The 21,842-nt window shown below is 35.1% G+C and overlaps 1 protein-coding gene across 1 annotated transcript in view; it reads right to left on the reverse strand.

The window, feature by feature from the left end:
• LOC137758350 (complement receptor type 1-like) overlaps positions 1 to 21,842 on the reverse strand; it is a 177,308-nt gene that overhangs the window by 51,016 nt on the left and 104,450 nt on the right. The window contains exons 42-46 of the mRNA XM_068534455.1: positions 20,731 to 20,816; positions 17,012 to 17,242; positions 15,071 to 15,250; positions 14,338 to 14,437; positions 5,716 to 5,801 (exon numbers count right to left, since the gene is read on the reverse strand). Of these exons, the coding sequence (XP_068390556.1) occupies positions 5,716 to 5,801; positions 14,338 to 14,437; positions 15,071 to 15,250; positions 17,012 to 17,242; positions 20,731 to 20,816 (683 nt within the window). The remainder of the gene's footprint in view (positions 1 to 5,715; positions 5,802 to 14,337; positions 14,438 to 15,070; positions 15,251 to 17,011; positions 17,243 to 20,730; positions 20,817 to 21,842) is intronic.

Raw genomic sequence — 21,842 nt, forward strand, 5'->3', positions numbered from 1 at the left:
TAAATATAAATTGATTGAATTCATCAATCAAAAGTCACAGAGTGGCTGGATAGATTTAAAAATACAACAACAAAGCCCAAGTGTATGCTGATTACAAGAAACTCATTTCAGCTCTAAAGAACACATAAGCTTAAAGTGAAGGTATGGAAGAGGATATTCCATGCAAGTGTAAAACAAAAGAAAGAGGGCATATTCATACTTATGTCAGACAAAATAGACTTCAAGTCAAAAATGATAACAAGAGACAAAGAAGGTTATTATATAATGATAAAAATGTCAGAACATCAAGAATATATAACAATCATGAATACATATGTACCCAACATCAGAGCACTGTAATATATTAGGCAAATGCTAAGAGATCTAAAGGGAGAAATAGACAACAATACAATCATAGTAGGAGACTTCAATACCTACTCTCAGCAATGGATAGATCATCCAGAAAATCAACAAGGAAACATTGGAATTGAACCGTACTCTAGAACAAATGGACTTAACATACATTTATAAAACATTCCATCCAACAGCAGCAGAATAAACATTGTTCTCGAGTGCACATGGGACATTTTCCAGGATAGATCATATGAGAAAGCACAAAACAAATCTTAGCAAATTTAAGGAGATTGAAATGACACCAATTATCTTTTCTGACCACAATTGTATAAAACTAGAAATCAACAACAAGAGGAAAGCTGGAAAATCTACAAATATGTGGAAACTAAAAAATACACTTCTGAACAACCATTGGGTTAAAGAAGAAATCAAAAGGGAATTAGAAAATTATCTCAAAACAAATGAAAATGGAAATAAGACAAATCAAAATTTATGGAATGCAGCAAAGCAATTCTGAGAGGAACGTTTACAGTGATAAACGCATATCCTAAGAAATTAGAAAGATCTCAAACAGTCAACTTAACTTTACATCTTGAAGAATTAAAAAAAAGAAGAACAAATTAAGCCCAGAGTTAGCAGAAAGAAGGACATAATAAAGATCTCTGAAGAAGTAAATGAAATAGACACCAGATAAACAATAGAAAGGATCAATGAAACTAAAGCCTGGCTCTACAAAAAGATAAACAAAATTGGAAAACCGTTAGCCAGGCTAACTATGAAAAAAGAAAACTCAAATAGATAAAATTAAAAATTAAAAAGAAGATATTACAACTGATACTACAGAAATACATAGGACTATAAGAGACTTTTATGAAAAATTATATGCCAAAAAATTAGATAACCTAGAAAAAATGGATAAATTTCTAGAAACACAAAACCTACCAAGACTGAATCAGGAAGAAACAGAAAATCTGCACAGACCAATAATGAGCAAAGTTTGGATCAGTAATCGAAAACCTCCCAACATAGAAAACCGTAGGGCCAGATGGATTCACTGGTGAATTCTACCAAAATTTAAAGAATAATTAATACCAATTTTCCTCAAATTCTTCCAAAAAATTACAGAGGTGGGAATACTTCCATATTCATTCTATGAGACCAGCATTAGATTACTTTGGTAACAAAGCCAGACAGGGACAACACAAGAAAAGAAAACTATAGACCAATATCTCTGATAAATATAAGTCCAAAAATTCTCAACAAAAAATTAGCAAAACAAATTCAAGAACACATAAAAAGGATTATACACCACAACCAAGCGGGATTTACCCCTGGGAGATGCAAGGATGGTTCAACATACCCAAATCAATAAATGTAATACATCACATTAATAAAATTAAAGATAAAAACTTATATGATCATGTCAATACATGCAGAAAAAGCATTTGACAAAATGACATTCTTCCATGATAAAAAATCTTGGCAGATTGGGTATAGAGGAATATATCTTAATATAAGAAAGGCCAGCCATAACAAATCCACAGCTAACATTATACAAAATGGAGAAAAACTTGGAAGCTTTTCCTCTAAGATCAGGGACAATACAAGGATGCCCACTCTTACAACTCTTATTCAGTATAATACTGGAAGTCCTAGCTAGAGTGAATATGCAAGATAGGGAAATAAAAGGCATCCAAATCAAGAAGGAAGAAGTAAAACTGTTGCTACTTTCAGATGATATGATTCTGTATATAGAAAATCTGAAATGCTCAACCCAAACACTGTTGGAACTAATCAATTATTTCAGTAAAGTTGCAAGATACAAAATCAATATAGATAAATCAGTTGCATTTTTATACACAAAGGATGAAACATTTGAATAAGAATAAAGAAAACTTTTCCATTCACAATAGCATGAAAAAGAATAAAATACTTAGGAATAAATTTAACCAAGGAACTGAAAGATCTGCACAACAAAACTCACAAGACTTTGCTGAAACAAATAGAACAAGATGCAAACTAATGGAAAGATACCCCATGTTCATGGGTCAAAAGAATTAATATTGTTAAAATGTCTATATTATTCAAACCCCTATATAGATTTAATGCAATCCACATCAAAATACCAATGGCACTCTTCACAGAAATAGAAAAAAAGTCTTAAAATGTATATGGAACCACAGAAGAATTTGAAGAGCCAAAGCAGTACTGATGAAAAAGAACAAAACTGGAGGTATTACAATTCCTGATTTCAAACTACACTACAAAACTACAATAATAAAAAACAGTACAGTACTAGTACAAAAATAAACACATAGACCAATGGAACAGAATAGAAAGCCCGGAATTAATCCCCTGCTTATACAGTCAATGAATATTTGATAAGGGAGGCAAGAGCACCCAATGGGAAAAGGATAGTCTCTTCAACAATTGGTGCTGGGAAAACTGGATGAACACATGCAGAGCAATGAAATTGGATCCCTATATTATATCACTCACAAAAAGTATCTTGAAGTGGATCAAAGATTTAAATATAAGACCTGATATTATAAGACTCTTAGAAGAAAGTGTAGGGAAGAGGCTCTTAACATTAGTCATGGTGATGACTTTTTCAATACAATACCAATAAAAGCACAAACAACAAAAGGAAAAATCATCAAACTTAAAACTTAAAAGCTTTTGTGCAGCAAAAGAAACAATTAGCAAAATTAAAAGGAAACCTACAGAATGGGGGGAAATTTTTGCAAACCATGTATTGGATAAGGGGTTTAATATATAAAGAACTCATACAACTTAATAACAAAAAACAAAAAATCTGATTGAAAAATGGGCACAACTAAACAATTTTCAAAAGAAAACATACAAATGGTCAACAGGTACATAAAAAGATGGTCAACATCACTAATCATCAGGGAAATGCAGATTAAAACCACAATGGGATATCACCTCACATCTGTTAGAATGGCTGTCATCAAGAAGACAAGAGATGACTAGTGGTGATGAGGATGTGGAGAAAAGGGAACACTTGTGCAAATGCGGTAGGAATGTAAATTGGTGTGGCCACTATGGAAAACATATGGAGGTTCCTAAAAAAATCTTAAAATAGATCCAGGAATTCCACCTCTGAGTATTTATCCAAAGAAAATAAAAACACTAACTCAAGAAGGTGTATGCACTCCCATGTTCATGATGGCATTAGTTACAATAGCAAAGATATGGAAACAACCTAAGTGTCCATCAATAGATGAATGGATAAAGAAAATGTGGTACATATACAATGAAATATTGAAAGATGGACATCCTACCGTTTGTGACAACATGGATGGACTTTTAGCACATTAGGCTAAGTGAGATTTGTGACAACATGGATGGAATTTTAGCACGTTATGCTAAATGAGATAAGTCAGACAGAGGAAGACAAGAACTGTAAGATACCACTTATATGTGGAATGTAAAAAAGCCAAGTTTTAAAAACAGAATAAAATGGTGATTACCAGGGGATGGGAGGACAGGATGGATGCTGTCTAAGAGTATAAGCTTACAACAAGTAGAAATATGCCCTAGAGATGCACAGATCAATGAATATACACAACGACATTATACTATAATCATAAAACTTGCTGAGAGACTAGAAACTAATTATTCCAACTACTAAAAATAAAGAATAATTATGTAACGTGATGGAGGTGATAATTATTCCTATGATGACAATCATATTACAATATACGAATGTACATCTTAAATTTACATAAAGCTATATGTCTAATATATTTCAAAAAAAAGGTTGAAAAGAAAATATAAAAGATAAGACATGAGGAAATAATCACAGATTTGGGGTAATAAAATGCTAAATGACTACTATGTTCTATCACAACATAGTAATTTAAAACATACTGGTATAATTGACTATTCATACGTTCACATGTACACACATGACCAATATTGACTCAGTTAAATGTTTATTGACCTATAAATATAGTAGAAGTGGAAACATTTTTCATTAAAGATAACCTCCTACAAAAGGTGCCAGACCTTGAAAATTGTATATAGTAAATGATAATACCTTGCTAATTTGAATTTTTTTCAGAGAATTTAATATTTTTTGGCAAGTAAAGAAGGTACCTTTTATAGTTTCTCATTTATGTCTTTGGATATCTAAAAGCCAATGTTATTTTCCGGAGGGAAAATAACCCAGTGGGAAAAGGACAGTATTTTTTGGAGGAATACCTGTGAATATAATGAACATATTCATTGTAGGAAATTTATAAAATGTGGACAAACAAAAAATGATAAGGTCCAAAAATAAATATTCTTAATAATTTAATGTATATTGTTTCAGATATGTGTGTGCACGTGCATGTGTGTCTATGGTTATAGTTTCTATGGTATATTTGGTGGCTGAATAATATTCTAGGATGTAGATATATAAATATACTATCTATTGTCACTTGGATGTGGCATCTCAATCTCTAATTCTTCATGGTATACTTTTTACCTTTCTTAAAAACTTATCATAACCATTTTTAATAGGCCTTATGTCTTCCATCAGCTATTTACAAACCATGATTTCTAACATTTTCCACTACCATAAATATTGTTGCATTGAGTGTCTTTGGATGAAAATCACGGGAAAAGTCCATGATGATTATTATCTTGGGATAAATTCTGGGAAATGGAATCGCTAGGTCAAAGGGTATTTGCATTTAAGGCTTTAGTATATATTGTTCATTAGCCTTCCAGAAGTTTGTGCCCACTTTTACTGCCATCAATTCTGCATGTGATACTGATTTCTTCACAGCCTTAATACTTTACCAATTTGCAATCATTCTTCTATCGTCCTCAAAATTTTGGAGATTCACTTTACAATATTCCATTGAAAAGATGAATGGCCAACTAATCAAGAACAAATACAACTAGGGCATGAGCTTGGAAGAATTTGAGGGAAGAATAAAAAGCAGAATAACCCGAGGCTTGGGAAAATTGCTAAGGATTGTAAGATCTTTTATGCTTCAGAGTAAGAATGATAAGGAAGGGAGTAATCTACTTCCTGGGCTTATAATGTGATATTAAGAGGTTGTAGAGACAAAATTAATTTTCTTTAGTATCTTTTAAGTTTAGTCACTAAGGAGAATGATCATTATACTGAGAGTTTATTATCAAAGTAGGAAAGTGGGGCAATTTTACCTGAGTTTAAATCCACAGTTTCAGATAAATTACCTCCTAAAGTAAAGAAAAACCAGGAGGACCATGCAGCACATGACTCCAAGTTTCACACAACTGAGAGACAACTCTGTGCAAGAAGGATTCAATTCCTTCTTCATAATTCCAGGGATAAATAAGGATAAAATGGAGGGAATTATGGGAAAAAATAATTCAACTCACTCTCACAAATAGGTGCCTTCTTATCCCAAGTGACATCAATGCCTGAAAGGAGACAAGTAGCAGAAGGGGAACCAATGAGTCGATACCTAGAAGCAAAGAATGAAAAATGATTAGACTCTACACAGATTTCCCACTTAAATCACCATGAGAAAACAATAGCAGGAGGATGTTACAAATTACAGGACAGATTAAAACATGAGAGACCTCAAGAAAGAAACCACATCTCCACCTACAAATTAGTCTTTATTCTTCAGGGCAAGCTAAAATTCTTACCTTTTTAATCCATCTCCATTCCTAGTCCCCTCACAACTCATTGCAATATTCCCGTTATTATTCATGGGATACTTCTGTACTTGGCTTAAAGGTACCTCAGAATTATTTTATCCATTTGTACTTTCAGATAAGAAATTATAAGTGCTTGATTAGGAGGGAAGATGTCTTACTGAAATATATACACTCTTCAGCACCTAGCCTAGAGACTTTCAAGCATGTGGTGCTCAAAAATATCTATTGAGTGAAGGAAAGAATGAAGGCTTTACCCTGAAGACTTAGTAAATGAGAGTCAGAGGAAACAGCTAACCATTTGACCTTTGAAATGTAGAAAGCAGGGGTACTCACCCACTGTGTCATAAAATCATTCAAAGTAGGTCACAAAATTTGAAACTTCATCATTTATTTTTTATTTATTACATCTCTATGTTGTTACTGTGAGAAATGTCACAAAAGATACTCAGCCAAGCTATTCATATGTTCCAATGTACAGCAGGGCTAAACTTAATAAAGTAAAAGGTGATGGGTGTAATGCAAAGTCACATAACAGTGAGGTAGTTACTGGAACAGTTAAGAAATCTGTCTTTTGATTACCTAGGACATGTGATCAGGGCAGTACCCATTTGTAGCAGAGACTACTGGAATCTCCAGTATCCACTTTTCTTTTCTTCATTAGTAACATGACCCTGTATTTTTAACTGGACCATTGGCCACTTTCAATAACGGCTTCATTTCTCAGCTTCCCTTACAGCCGTGTGACTATGTTCTGGCTAGAGGGATGTAAATGGAGTGTCTGGAAAGTGTCTTCACAGGGATAAGTGTTCCCTTCCTCCATTCTTGCTCTTTGCTAAATGAAGTTTGGACCATGAGTTGAGATGGACTCTCTAATGGAAGGATCCCAGGTTTCTGTGGATCTTGGAGCCACTGTATGAGCCCTGGGCCGCCATGGTTCTTAACATGAGAGATAAGTAAACTGCTATCTTGTTCAAGCTCCTGTTATTTTGTGTTTTTTCTGTCTTTTACAACTTAATCTAATCTTAACTGGTATACCAGCTCTTCCCAAAACAGTAACAAAAAGATGGTGGGAACCACGTTGGTAGAGCAATGACAGTGAATATTTTGGTAGACACGGTAAGTCACTTTTATATTTAGGTAGTGATTAAATTTTACTTATTGTTACCTTGTTTTTTATGAGCTGTGTTCTAAAATCTTTTAAGTGTGCCAACAAATATTTAATCTTCAAAACGTCTGCAAACAAACATTTTGAGAACCACTTTAGTAAGGAAAGAGGATAATCATCCCTGTACTACATGTGTGTTTCCTTCCGCCTGTCTCCTATCATACATTTAAATGTTGCCTTAGGAGCAGAGGGTCACGGGTATCCTCTGACTTTTGACCTTATAAAGGCTGCTCTTAATGTACTCACTATGACTAAACTAGAGCTTTGGAGTAAAAATGTGAAGCAGGTTCCAGCCTCTGTATGACTGTAAAAAGCAGTGAATATTTTTGAACATATTGTAAGACACTAGTATGCTGTAGTAGTGATTATGTTGTAATTTTTTTCCTGGATGGATTTCCCATCTCTGTGAATTTCTTTTACTGGAGCCCACTCAGTTCCCCTGAGCATTAGAAATCTGTATAGTTTTCTGTATAGAACAACTCTAAATTGTTGTTCAAGAGCCATGAGATTCCTTTCCCTATAAGCATCATACATACTGTGGAGAAGCATGCTGAGGCATTGGAGAGCCCATTAAGTAAGGTCAGGGATGGGAGAATCAAGGGCTAGGATGGTGTCATCTTTATCTTTTCCTATTTGTTCATGTACTTTGAACTATTTAGCAGTGGAGGGAATCTATGGAGACATTCAGTAGGCTGCAAATTACTAAAAGTAGCTCACAGATATGATTTTCAGCAGTCCTCTTTTTTTTAAAAAAAAAAAAGAAATTTAAAATTGAATTTTATTGGCTTATAAAAGTTAACATACATTCATTGTAGACATATTTGGAAGTTGTGAATAACCCAAAGATCAAAAATATCACCATCCAAGATAGCACCACTCGTAGTAGCTAATATTTTGCTATGAATCCTTCTAGCCTTTTTATCTAAAAATATATGTGTAACCCAGATGTTAACTGGGCTTAGCTACCTTTAGAAGGAAGAGCTGGTTAAATTGGACACAAGCACCAATTCTACATTTGTAAAGTACAGATTCCCATCTGCCCTCCAAACCCCTCCAAACCCCTCCAAACATTCTCAGATTTCTCAGCCCCATCAGTCCTTCAGATGACTGCAGCCCCAGTCAACATCAAAGACACTATCAAGAGAGTGAAAAGATAATCCACAGGATAAAAGAAAATATTTGGAAATCATTTATCTGAGAAGTGTTTAATATACAGAATATATAAAGAACTCCTGTAACACAACAACAAAAAGACAAACAACCCAATTGAAAAATGGGCAAATAACTTGAATGGACATTTTTCTAAAGAAGATATACAAATGTACAAAAGATATACACATGAAAAGATACTAACCATTATTAGTCATTAGGGAAATCCAAGTCAAACCCACTTCAGACCTTCCAGGATGGCTATAATAATAACTTTTTTGAGCTTTTTTTAATAATAACTTTTTAAAAATGGAAAATGAAAGCATTGGTGAAGATGTGGATAAAATGGAATGCTTGTAATTGTTGGTGGGAATGTAAAATGGTGCAGCCACTGTAGAAAACAGTTTGGCTATTCCTCAAAAAGTTAATATATAATTAACATATGGTCTAGCAATTCCAATCCTAGCTATATATCCAAAAAGACTGACAACAGAGACTCAAGTAGATACAGGTTTATCAGCTGATTTATGTATTTTTAAGTACATCCTGGAAATTGTATTTTTCCTACAAAATGGCACATTTCATGGATGTTTTCAATTTCATTAGGATAGAGAGGATATACTATTTTTATTTAGTATTGATTGAATCCCTTCAATATCTACGATATCTCCTTTCTCATTCACGTGTATTTGCAGATTTGTTTGTTTAATTGGCCACTTTAAGAAACTACTCTGAGATTTTTACTTATCGTTTCCCTTTTTCCTTTTTTTAAATTTCCTTTCTTTATTAATTTCTTAGTCCAGCTTCTTTTATATGTTCATGTTCTAGTCATTTAAAAATTCTTAGGTAAAATGTTTTGTTCATTTATTTGAAAACTTTTTGTCAGATAACAAAAGTATTGACTATTTCTCTAAGGACAGTTTTGGCATCAGCATCCCAGAAATTTTCATGAGTAATATTTGCAGCAGCATTCATAATGAACAGGCTGAATAATGTAAGGTTTACCAATATGGGCTGTTGAGGCAGACTGGCAATATTCAAATTCTAACCTCAACCTCTGTCCTGTGAGTTTTGGTAAATTGGTTCATCCCTCTGTCTTAGTTTCTCTCTTCTGTAAAATGGGGCTATGTGTAATATTCACTTCAGAGTCATTTTCAAGATTAAGTTAATTCATGTAAAGCACTAGAAGAGTTCTCAGGGCTCATGCACTCAATAATCATTCCTTATTGTTATTTGATATGTAATCTGTAATGTCTGTTTTAATTCTCTCTTTGACTAAGATCCAAAACTTGAACTTTTATTTATTCTTTTGTCATTAATTCCTAGTGTTATTTTTATTATAATAAGAGTATGTAGCTGTTTTAGTTTCTCCTATGTTCAAATCTATTGAGGTACACCCTGTGGAGTGATATGCTATCAACTCTTATAAATGGTTCCTAGAAAGAGCTTACATTCTCTGTAAGGTACAAAATTCAACACACATGTACCAAAGCAGCCTCATCCATCAATGTCTTATTTTTTGTACCTTTGCTTACCCAATCTGATGTTTTCAACTATTATTATTATTTTATCAATTTATCTTTTTACTTCTTTTTAGAACCTCCTTGGCTTGGAATAATAAAAGAAATTGAGGAAAAATAATGCTCTTTCATCTAACCATAGGTTGGCAAACTGAGTTCTGCAGGCCCCATGTATGCTGTATCACACATTCATTCATTCACTGTCTAGGGCTACTATCCCACTGCAACTGCAGAGGTGAGTAGTTAGAGATTATATGGCCCACAAAGCTGAAAGTATTTACTATCTGGGTCTTGACAGAAAAAGTTTGCCATCCCTTTGTCAAAGCAATCTACATTTTATTCGTCCAGGTTAACATCTGCTCCTTGGCTATTTGTTTATTTAAGTTTAATTTATTTCTTTTCAGTAACTTAACAACAGAAAATTACAACATATGATTTTGCTTAGAATACCATGTATTTCAGATAACCCTACTTTCTCCAAGCACATTCAAACATATATATGCATATAGAGTATCTCTTCAAAATTTGTCATTATTTTTCCAAGTTGAAAACAAACTCTACAAATTGTTTTCTCAGTCCATATCACATCATGATCATCCATCCAGATCACTGAATATAAGATCTAATTAAGTCTTTTTGATTGCTGCAAAATAGTTCATGTGTAGATACCTAACAATTTCTATAGTGGCTGCATCATTTTACATTCTCACCAGCAATGTACAAGGATTCCAATTTCTACACATTCTCACCAACACTTTTTATTTTCTGTTTATTAATAATTACTATTAAAGTCATATTAAGAGGTATGAATGGGTTTAATTTGCATTTATATAATGATTAATAATGTTTAGCATTTTTTATGTGTTTATTGGCCATTTGTATACCTCCTTTGGAGAAATGTCTTACTCAAGTCCTTGGCCCATTTTAAATTGGGTAGTCTTTTTCTTGTGGAGTTGTAGCGTTCTTTATATATTCTGTATATTTAATTTTGTCAGATATATGATTTGCAAATATTTTTTCTCATTCTATGAGTTGTCTTTTCAATCTCTTGATAGTGTATGCTATGGTCTGAATGTTTATGTCTCCCCAAAATTCATATGTTGAAATCCTAACCTCCAAAAGTGATGGCATTAATAAGTAGGGCCTTTAGGAGGTATGTCATAAAGGTGAAGTCCTCATGGGTGGGAGTAATGCTCTTATAAAAGAGACCCCACAGAGCTTCCTAACCCCTCCACCATGTGAGGACACACGAGAAGTATACACCTAGAAGAAGACCTTTGTTGACCCTGCCAACACCCTGACCTCAGACTTCCAGTTCCTGGAATGGTGAGAAATAAAGTTCTGTTGTTTATAAACTACCTAGCCTGTGATATTTTGTTATAGTAAACTGAATGAACTTGATAGTGTCTTGATGCAAAAATGTTCTTAATTTTAATGAAACCCAATTTGTCTATGTCTGCTTTTGTTGCCTGTACTTTTGGTGTCATATTTAAGAAACTATTGCCAAATTCACGGTCATGAAGATTTGTCCCTATATTTTCCTCTAAGAATTTTATAATTTTAACTTTTAACTTCAAGTCTTTGATCCATTTTGATTTAGTTTTGTATATGGTGTAAGGTGGCTTCATTGTTTTGCATGTGAATATCCAATTTTCCCAGGACCATTGTTGAAGAGAGAGTTCTTTCCGCAGTGAGTGGTCCTTGCACTCTTGCTGAAAATCAATTGACCATAAATATGCAGCTTTATTTCTGGGCTATCAGTTACTCCATTGGTCTGTGTGTCTAACTTTATGTCAGTAACATACTATTTTAATGACTATAGCTTTGTAGTAAGTGTTGAAATAAAAAGTGTGAGTCAACCAACTTTGTTCTTTTCAAGACTGTTTGGGTTTTTTGGGTCCCTTGAAATTCCATACAAAATTTAGGATGGTTTTCCATTTCTGCAAAAAATACTGTTGGGATTTTTGTAGGTATTGCATTGAATCTGTATATCACTTTAGGCAGTATTTTCATCTTACCAATACTAAGTCTTCCAATCCAAGAATATGAATGTATTTCCATTTATTAAGTCTTCTTTAATTTCTTTCAGCAATGTTTTATAGTATTAAGTGTATAAGTCTTATGTCTCCTTGGTTAAATTTATGTCTAAGGATTTTATTGTTTGATACAATTATAAATTGAATTTTTCTATTATTTTATTTTAGAAATGTGTCTTTTAATTATCATGTAGTTTGAAGTTTTTATTGACTATATTTAGAAGGCATTGTTCTTCAAAAGGGGAATTTAAGCCATTCACAGGTATTGTAATAACTTACACATTTTATCTTGCTTATAGTGTTCTTTCCTTTTATTTATTTAACAATTCCCAGGATTGGAACTCAGTACTGTATAAAACCAGCTCCATTCTTGCTCTGCTGATGCTGTTTCCAGCAAGAGAGATAGAAAGCTTTCTAGTTCTTCCTTTTCTTACCCCTCTTTTGTCATATGGACCAAGTGGTTGTGCTTTTTTGATTGCCATTGCGATTTTGAATTTATATATTTTGATTTTATACTAGTATGGAATAATATCTTCTTTCTTTATCATGTCAAGAATATGTACTTATCCGTATGTATTATAAGTTAAGCATATATATATATATATATTTATTTTACTGCATCACCAACTTCCTAGTTGTTGTGATAAAAATCTACTATTTTATATCAAGTTTACTATACTTCCTTTCATACATGAGTTCTCTTTTAAGAATTAGTTCTGCCATTATATTTAGTTTCACAACCATATTAAAAATAACAATTTTAACTCTGTTTAAATAGTTTTGTGACTCACTACTATGTCTTTGATTTCTTCTTTTAAAAATTTACTCATATTTTTGTGAGAATTATTCTTTTTTCAGGAAGCATATCTAATTGGCATATGTTTTGGGTTCTTACTCATGTAAGACTATATATCTGTGCCTTGGAGATAAATGATAGCTTGGCTGAGCACAGATATTTTATGGCATAATATTTTCTCTCAAACACTAATTTCTGCAATTTAGTGTGTGGAAGAGACTTTTGATGCCAATATGAAGTTCTTCTTTTTCTGTTTATTTTATCTCTCGATAGTTGCAGTATTTTTATTCAGTATCTGAATTTCATAAATTTCCTTCATGTAGGGGCAGTGCCTCTTACCATTAACCTTGCATTTGTTTAGTAAGCCTTAAAGATTCAAACAATCTAGTCTTTTTTATTCTGGTCTGAGAAACTATCTTCCATTATGTGCTAATTAATGCTTCACTGTTTTCTGCTTTCTTTTGTTTTTCTCATATCTAGATTGTGTGTGAGTGAATATGTGTATAATTTCCAGTTTTGTCCTGGATTAATTCTGGAGAATTTAATCTTATTTTCTAATAATCTCTTTGTTTTTTTCCTGGATTCAATCTCCTGATTATTGTTGCTTTTTAAATTCCTGTGTGCTTTATCCATAGGTAAATTTTCCTAATATCAGATCATTAAATCTTATAAATGCCTTTCATAGATTCTATGTTATAAACACACATGAGAGATTTCTAATATCCTATTTTGTAGCTTATTCCCATGTTTATTGGAATACTCTGATTTATAGAGGAATATTTTCTCTGATTTCTCAAATTGGTCTTTTTATTTTCAATTGCTGTATCTTACCTTATATTTAATGATGTTTTGGCTTGCTCACTACAGAGAGAGCTTTAGGCTTATTCCTAAGGGGAGTTGAGAAGGGACTGGTGATGAGATTGTATGGAAGTTTTTAAGTCTCCCAAGCTCAGACAAAGTGAGAAGGGGTGAATATTGATTTACCCTAGTTTAAACTTGCTGGATCATAGGTATAATAGCCTGGGCAGAATAGCATGGGGCTGATGACTAGGGACAGTTTTTGCAGGAAGATTTAATATAGATATCTTTTTTCCCTCTAAGTTATTGTGCCAAATGAAAATTAGTAAACATTCTTTAATTGCTCCCTCTAAGTTGAGGCAATGGCTTCTAGGATGTTTCCCCATTCCAGGGAAAAGTCAAGCGCAAGAACTCCCTTAAGGTCCCCACTCTGTGTGCACTTTAACACTTACATTTCCCAGAGCTGCTGTTACCTTTAATATTTATCCTCCCAAACCCTGCCCCAGGGTCCTCTAATCAGCTATGCACCCACTAACCTGTTAAGGATGTTTGCATGGTTCAACCAGCATTTTTCCTTTTGTTTATTTGACAAGCTGGTCCTTTTTATCCAGTGAATATCTTTCTCATGGACTACCTTCAGCAGAGGCATGGTGCCCTCCCCTAGTTTTAATACAGGTACACATTGCGCCTTCTTTTTTTAGATTCCTTGGTCACATGCCTATGTTGTTCAAGCTACCATCTCTACCCAGAAGTCCTATTGCTTACTTTTTGAAGTACGTACGTCAGTAGTCTGGTTTGCATGTCTTTGACTGGGTGGAAGGTTGGCATTGCTGTTCTGCAACTCACATTCCAAAGATAGTGCTCCCAACTCACCCTTTATTACATGAATAATTAACTGTTGATCCAAACTGGGTATCTGTGTTTATATGCGCCATGCCATTGAAGGGTTCTGGAGGTTTTCCACATGATTTTCCTACAGAAAAGAAGCAGAATTCGGGATGAGGTGTACAGTTCAATTTACATTTGTTTTTAAATTCAGACTGGAGTGTAGCATACTGAACAGCCTGTATACTTCTGATTGTTCTACAGAATTGACCACTTTGAGAAAACTCACCATACAAGTAGCTATAGGGCACCTGCTTTTAAAAAGATCAATGAGCATCACCCAATAAAGGTCATTTGTGGTTAAATAATCCCATCAAATCACCCAATAAAGGTCATTTGTGGTTTTCCATCCCATCAGCCTAAATCAAAGGCCTTAAATTTGGGATTTTCCTCCTATCTTAGTTAGCCAAGCGCAATTCACTGTGACCCACATAATTTTCTTGTGCCCCTGTTTTATTCATTTCATGGTTTTAGCCACCAAGGGTACCCCCAGTGAATGGAAAATTTTCCTCCAATTCCTCTTGTGAGAGCCATTCCTATGAAATGAATATCTAGTCAAGGTGTAGAAATGCAAGGTAATAAGAAGGGATGACTTACAAGTCCACCCTCCATTTAAATACCTTGGGCAAACTTAGATGTCTCACCTTCAAAATTTGAACAAATTAAATCAGATCTCACAGATTCTTTGATATACATGAATTGGCTCCCAGGAAGGGGTTACTCATATCTCTAAATATCTTGACACTTGACAAGACCGAGTTTTCTAGGCAGGTGATAGAGAACATATTTTCAAAATACCCAAGGAAGCATTCATAATTCAAAGATGTCCCAACTGGAAACTCATACTCATCAGTCAGGGTTGTAGGCTTTGTAAATGGAAACTGTTTAGGGGCTTTACAATACTTGAAGACCAAAACCACAGAAATATCAAAGTGAGCAGAGAGACTTCCACCCTATCTCCTCTTTCTCTCCAACTGAGCTGATAGATGGGATCACAGAAACAGAGACATAATAATGGCAAAAGAGTTTCTTCCCCTAAGGTAACCCCTGAAGTTACCTTAGGATGGTGCTCTACAATAGCATCTACCCATCAGGAAATTTTTACTGTTTGGAAGACTATTCACCTTTTTGGCCTTTCTGTTCAAAGCAAGAGTTTTAGCCAATAGTTTCACGTGCCAGGCCTCCTATCAGGGTGCCTTTATCTAGAGTTAAGTTAACCATTACATCCTCATTTACTGGTGTTAACATACTCATGTATATTAAGACATATTTACTGTCTCTTTTCACTTATTCCTCCCTACCTCAGTCTCAGGATGCCTACCATAAGCTGCCTCTCTGGTACTAAATAGCAGTCACCACTTGTAGTGGGGTGAATGATGTCCCCCAAAAGATACAATCATCTAAAACATTAGAATGGGAACTCATTTGGAATAAGGGTCATTTCAGATACAATTAAGGTAATGATCTTGAGATGAATTATCCTGGATTACCAGAGTGAACCCTAACTCTAGTGACTGCTGATGTCCTTTTTTTTTTTTGCCTTTATTTTTTTATTGGAGGATAATTGCTTTACAATGTTGTGTTAGTTTCTGATGTACAACAAAATGAATCAGCTATATGTATACATATATCCCCTTCCTCTTGCACCTCCCTCCCACCCCCCCATCCCACCCATCTAGAGCATCACAGAGCACCTCATTCCACCTCATCACAGAGCACCAAGCTGAGCTCCCTGTGCTTTTAAGAGAGTGGAAGTGGAGATTTGAGACACAGAGATACTGGGGAGAAGGCCATGTGAAGACAGAGGCAGGGATTTAAGTGATGTGTCCACAAGCCAAGTAATGCTAGGAGCCACCAGAAGCTGCAAGAAGGACCCTCCTTTTAGAGCCATAGGAGAGAGTGCAGCCCTGCCAACACCTTGATTTCAGACTTCCAACCCCTAGACCTGTGAGAGAACTAATTTCTGTTGTTTTAAGCTACCTAGTTCATGGTTTATGGCAGCCCTAGGATACTAATAGACCACTCTTCTCATTCTGATGCAGACATTCAAGGACAAGGACAAAATAGACTAAGTCATTCAGTAGCTTCCTCTAAGAAGCTAGGTCTTCTTTATGAGAGGGTATACTGTGTGCTGCATAATTTGAAATAGAGTCTGAACTCAACTATCTCCTCTTTGGTGGAGACTGCTTCTATTTGCCCATTCAATAAGCCTGGCTGGGGACCTAGGCATCTGCATTTAAAGAAATCTCACTGGATTCTGATATATACCACCCAGTTGGAGGGTGAGGAAGATCAAGGAAAGGTTAAATGCCTCTCATCATGTGTAGCCTTTTCTCACTGGATTGCTCTTCTATCTCAGGGCTCCCCTGCCAATGATGCAGTATTCCAAGGTTGGTGCCACACCCTCACTCTATCCCAGCTTCCATTCTTCTCTTGCCCCACTCTCCTCACCACTCCACCAGCAAGTAGAATGATTAGCATCTTACCTAGTCAAACATCTTGGCACTGCTGGAAATATCTGTTTTAGCTATGGCATGTAATTTCGACACTTCCACTTATGACAAAGTTAAACTCACAAGAAAACACCACATCTCATTATAGAAATATAAAGGATGTGGTCCAGGTGTTCTGAACCCATTTAGGGTATATAGGAGTGGGCACTGACCAACAGAACCAGAAAGTTCACAGTGAGGGTCAGGGGTCCTCCAAACCTCATTCCCTTGACTGTCACTTGTGCAGTGGATGGTGCTCTTCCTAAAGAGATTGAAAGTCATCCCTCTGTCTGGGTGGGGGTCACATGTGCAAGATATTTCTTTTCCACAGGAAATGCCTCCCAGAGAAGTTCCTGTGTGGTTCCCATCAAGGAGAGCCAGCGGATTTGGACAAAAGATTTCTAAAAGAGCTAAAAATTACATTAAAATGCTTAAATTTTAATCTGGGTCGATTCCACAATTGTGGGATTCTGTGACTGTGTTGCCAGTTCAACAACAATTAAACTCTTAGGAAGAGTACAAACTACAAAATAAATATATTAGGACACTGCCGAGATGCAGCTAAATGAAGTTACATCAAAATCAATTTTTATTATAAAAGTCTAAAAGGAACTTAAGCATCCTGAACTCTTCAGTAAGTTAAGCCTTCTGGATAATTGAGACTTAAATAAACAAAAATCTTCTTAACCACATCCATTTAACAAGGAAATCATCCATTAATTCACCAAGAAGGTTTTTTTTTTTTTTTGAGCACCTACTATACAGAAAGTACTATTTTAAGCACAAAATAGATGAGATCTTTTAACATCAAGGATCTTTATCCTAGAGAATTTTTTCCAAATATATTCCAAATATATACATTTACTATTTGTCTATCCATGATTTAATCTTTTCTTGATACCCTGAGGCTGTTATTCTCAAAAGCAAAATGAATGGTTACAGAAATGCTGCCACAGTGAAAAGAAACATTCTCCATACTCCAGTGCATGCTCCAAAGGCTCAGAAATGTTTTGACTTTTGAGATACTTATAGGTTTTACAGTTTGTTTTTCTCATTGAAGAGACACACATTTCTTCTTTTGAGCGTTATCTTTTGAGAGATGCTCCTTTCCCCTTCTGATTTGATCTGTATTTAGGAAGAGGATACTGCAGCTTGAAAGAAGTATGGATAAACTAACTATTCAAAGGGTGGAATAGCTTAACGAATGTTTACACTCTATTAAGTGATTTTAGGTATATCCTTGAGTTCATGGGAATAATTTTCTTTCTTTCTTTCATGTTTCTTAATTACATTAAGATTTTCAAATAGCCGACTTTCAAACATGAAAGATGTAACTATGGTTTCATTATATAAATCAGTACAATATGTTCAAATAACATTAAAGCAAAGTATTCATTTGAAAAAATAAATATATATCTTTCAGTCATTACAATCAGAAGATGAAGCAACATCCTGGTGATTTAGTGAAGAAATAAATGTACAGATTGGATATATTAGTAGTGTTTCTCTATTTAACAGGTTACATTTCTGTCATTAAAAAAGAAAAAGCTCCCTAATCCCACTTCCCTTTGCAGCTGTAGTCCCTTTTCTCTACCCCCTTTACATTAGAAGTCCTCTAAGATGTTGTCTATGGTCTGCCCTTCCTCCCCTTCATTCTCCCTTGAACTCATTCCAATCAGGCATTTGCCCCCACAACTCTACTGAACTGCTTTTATCGAGGTCATTCATTACCTCCAAGTCGCTAAACCCAATGATAATTTTCTGTCCTCATCTTATTTGACCTCTCTGAAGAATATAATGCAGTTTCTGAGTCTCATCTCCTTAAACAAAGTTCTCCACTTGTCTTCCAAGATACCTCATCCTCCTGATTTTTCTCTCAACGCACTGGCTGCTTCTTCTTAATCTCCTTTTCTGATTCCTTCTAATCTTTCCAACATCTTAATGTTGAATTTACAAGGCTCAGACCACGCATCTATTCTCTGGTCCCATTCACTCTCTGGGTGATCTCATTTAATCTCTATTTTAAACTCTATATCTAAACCATCAGCAAATCCTGTCATTTCTACCTTCAGAATATATCCAGAATTTGAATACTGTTTATCACCTCTCTCAGTGTTAACCTGGGCCAACATCTCTGGTTAGATTTTTGCAATAGCCTCCCAGCTTGTATCCTCAGCTCTACCCTCAGCTTTTCTTGGCTACAGGTATCTTTTGGGCCTTCAGTTGCTTTCTCAATTGAGAGTGCTGATACCACTGCTACCTCATTTCCTGACAACACTGGCTGTCTCAGCTCCCCCAAGGGTGAGATGGGCTTCTGCACAGCCTCTGCTGTACCACTGCAGTGGAGGTCACAGTAGTTTTAAATCGAGGCCAACGTGACTGGATCCATGTCCACTCTGGCTCTTTCTATCACTTCCTGGCTTAGGTGGAGTACCAGGCAACAGGTCATGGGCTCTAGTGTCCCCAGAGTCTGATCAGGGAGAGAAATAATACAACATGAAATCCAAGGACTTAATAGCCTTGGAATAAACAGAAGATGAGAGACAGGAAAGACCGAGCAGATAAGTCGTTTGTTCTTTCTCTTCTAATGGTCAGTTCTGGTTCCACAGAATCTCTCTGGAGATGTCCTATACGGCCAAACAACAAGCCGTCTTTCTTGTGAAGCTTATGGCCACTTCAATAACACAGTCTCTTTTATTTATCTGCTTTTCTTTCCTCTCCACCTCCCTTTTTGTTTTCCTTCACTCTTGCTGCCCTGGGACTATACCCTCCAGCAGAGCATTATAACTCAAGCTTTGTCTCTGGCACTGTTTTTTGGGGAATCTCAAGCTAAGAGATACCCTTTTAACTCAGCTCTCTCTAGAGTAGCCAGAGTGAAATCATTAAAAATAAGTTAGATCATGTTACTTTTCTACTCATAATACTCCAATGGCTTTTCATCTTGCTTAGAGTGAAAACCTAAATTCTTACAGAGTATAGAGTTACTACTCTCTTTTATTGTTTCTGTATACTTCTGTATTTGCTCACTGAACATCAGCCATATTGGCTTCTGAGAAATGTCAGGAGCAGGCTTTTCAAAGAAAATGCCAGGAACACTTCTGCCTTGGACCTTTGTAGTTTCTGCTCCATCTGCACGGAAAGTTCTTCCTCTATCTTTGCACATTGGTAATCAATCAATTTCCATCAATGCTCAAATGTTATTTTCTCTTTTTCTTCCTTAATCATTTTATTTTAAATGGAAACAATTTTTTTCTGGAATTCCTTTTTCCCCTTTACACAACTATTTTATGCATTACCCTGTTTTTTTCTTAATAACACTTAGTATTATTTGAAATTGTCTATTTATGTGTTTGCTTGTTTACTTGTTATATATTTATTTTTTTGCCTTTCTCCCTGCACAAGAATATAAACAACATTGGAGCAGGGACCTAGTCTGTCTTGTTTACAGGCATATTCCTAGTATCTAGAAGACTGGTTGGCACATAGTAGTTACTCAAAAAAAATCTATTGAAAGAATGTGTATATGATGGATGGATGATTGAAGAAAGGATAAAAAATGCTGAAGTGTGACGATCATTTTTAAGAAGGAAAAGGGAAAATTTGACAAAGCTTCAGGCCATAAATTTCTCCCCATCTGTGAAGCATTTCTTCCCATTTATAGCACATAGTATGTTTATAAATATTTATAGAATGACACCCAAAGCCCATGATGTTCAGGTTTATTTCCTTAAAAAACATTTTTTGTAACTATTTCAACAATAAATATTTCTATCAAAAACAAAATAAACAGAGGGGAAGACATTAGATAATTTCATGTGGTAAAATGCAATAAGAAAATGAAAAAAAAAGGAGAAAGATGCAGACCTGAACAGATATTCTTTCTACTTACGTTCACACACAGGAACACTGTTATTCCAAAGGCTTTTCGTTCCAACCAAGATACAGTAACTGGCTGAACTTCCCTTTAACTGGAACCTAAGGAACAAAGCAGTAGTGACTGGATGAGCACACCATTTCTCTCTTCCATCCACTGACAGATCTCAGCTACTTCCCTTCTGCTAAAACACAATTTAATTCCTAAGTTAAATCCCAGGTGAAAGAAAAAGCTCAGCCCATTTTGTTTCTCAGCTGATAGAGGCTCAGAAACCAAAACATTTAAAAAAATTGTTGCTTCCAGTGAGGACAAAGCAATAACACCTGTCAAAGCTCAGTAATCAGACTTGCCTGAACTAAAGAATGTACAAAAAACATAGACAGGCATTTCCTTAGTCTGGTCCTGGACTTTCAGGAGACCATCTTACCCTGACTGCTCTCTGACAAGCCCCCTTTTGTCATTAGGAGAAATTTTGTCCTCTAATGCAAAGTGTGGCATTTTCCTCTTTTAGTAGACCAGGAGGAAAACAACTCCCGATTTAAGCAAATCAGAGAACATGAGGAAAGATATCAGAGACTGTTCCTTTTGCCAATACATTTGGCATGTTCCTGAATGAGACTTCTGACATATCTGGATTACTGAAGAGTAAAGCCAAATTATCTAGGAAAAAGAAGAAACGGTGAGGAGAGAGGATTCCTTGGAGAACAATCATCCTAAAACATCTGGTTTATTGTCAGACCAGTGGCTCCTGAATTGCCTCTGGGTCTTTATTGGGTGACTGGTAATTGATGCTTGTCAAGAGTCCTTGGAATATACTGAGAACAGCTGCTCTATTGTCCATGCTTTTTACCTGCAAATTGTGTTGGAACATAATATCAAGATCATTTAGGTTCTCACAAAGAGTTAATGATGTTACTTGAAATATGAACAGCAGTCTTCATGCTCTTTCAACACAGCCTAATACTAATTAGATGATATGTAATTATTATAGATTAAAAATACTTCTGCTTACTCTTTCATTCCTATTCCAAATGCCACTAATGATTGGTTTAAAAATTTCCTGACACAATCCTTGCATGTCATCTGTCTTATAAATAACTTTCTTTCATATATATGTACATATATAT

The sequence above is a fragment of the Eschrichtius robustus genome, unplaced genomic scaffold (assembly GCF_028021215.1).
Source record: "Eschrichtius robustus isolate mEscRob2 unplaced genomic scaffold, mEscRob2.pri scaffold_81, whole genome shotgun sequence".
NCBI classification, from domain to species: domain Eukaryota; kingdom Metazoa; phylum Chordata; class Mammalia; order Artiodactyla; family Eschrichtiidae; genus Eschrichtius; species Eschrichtius robustus.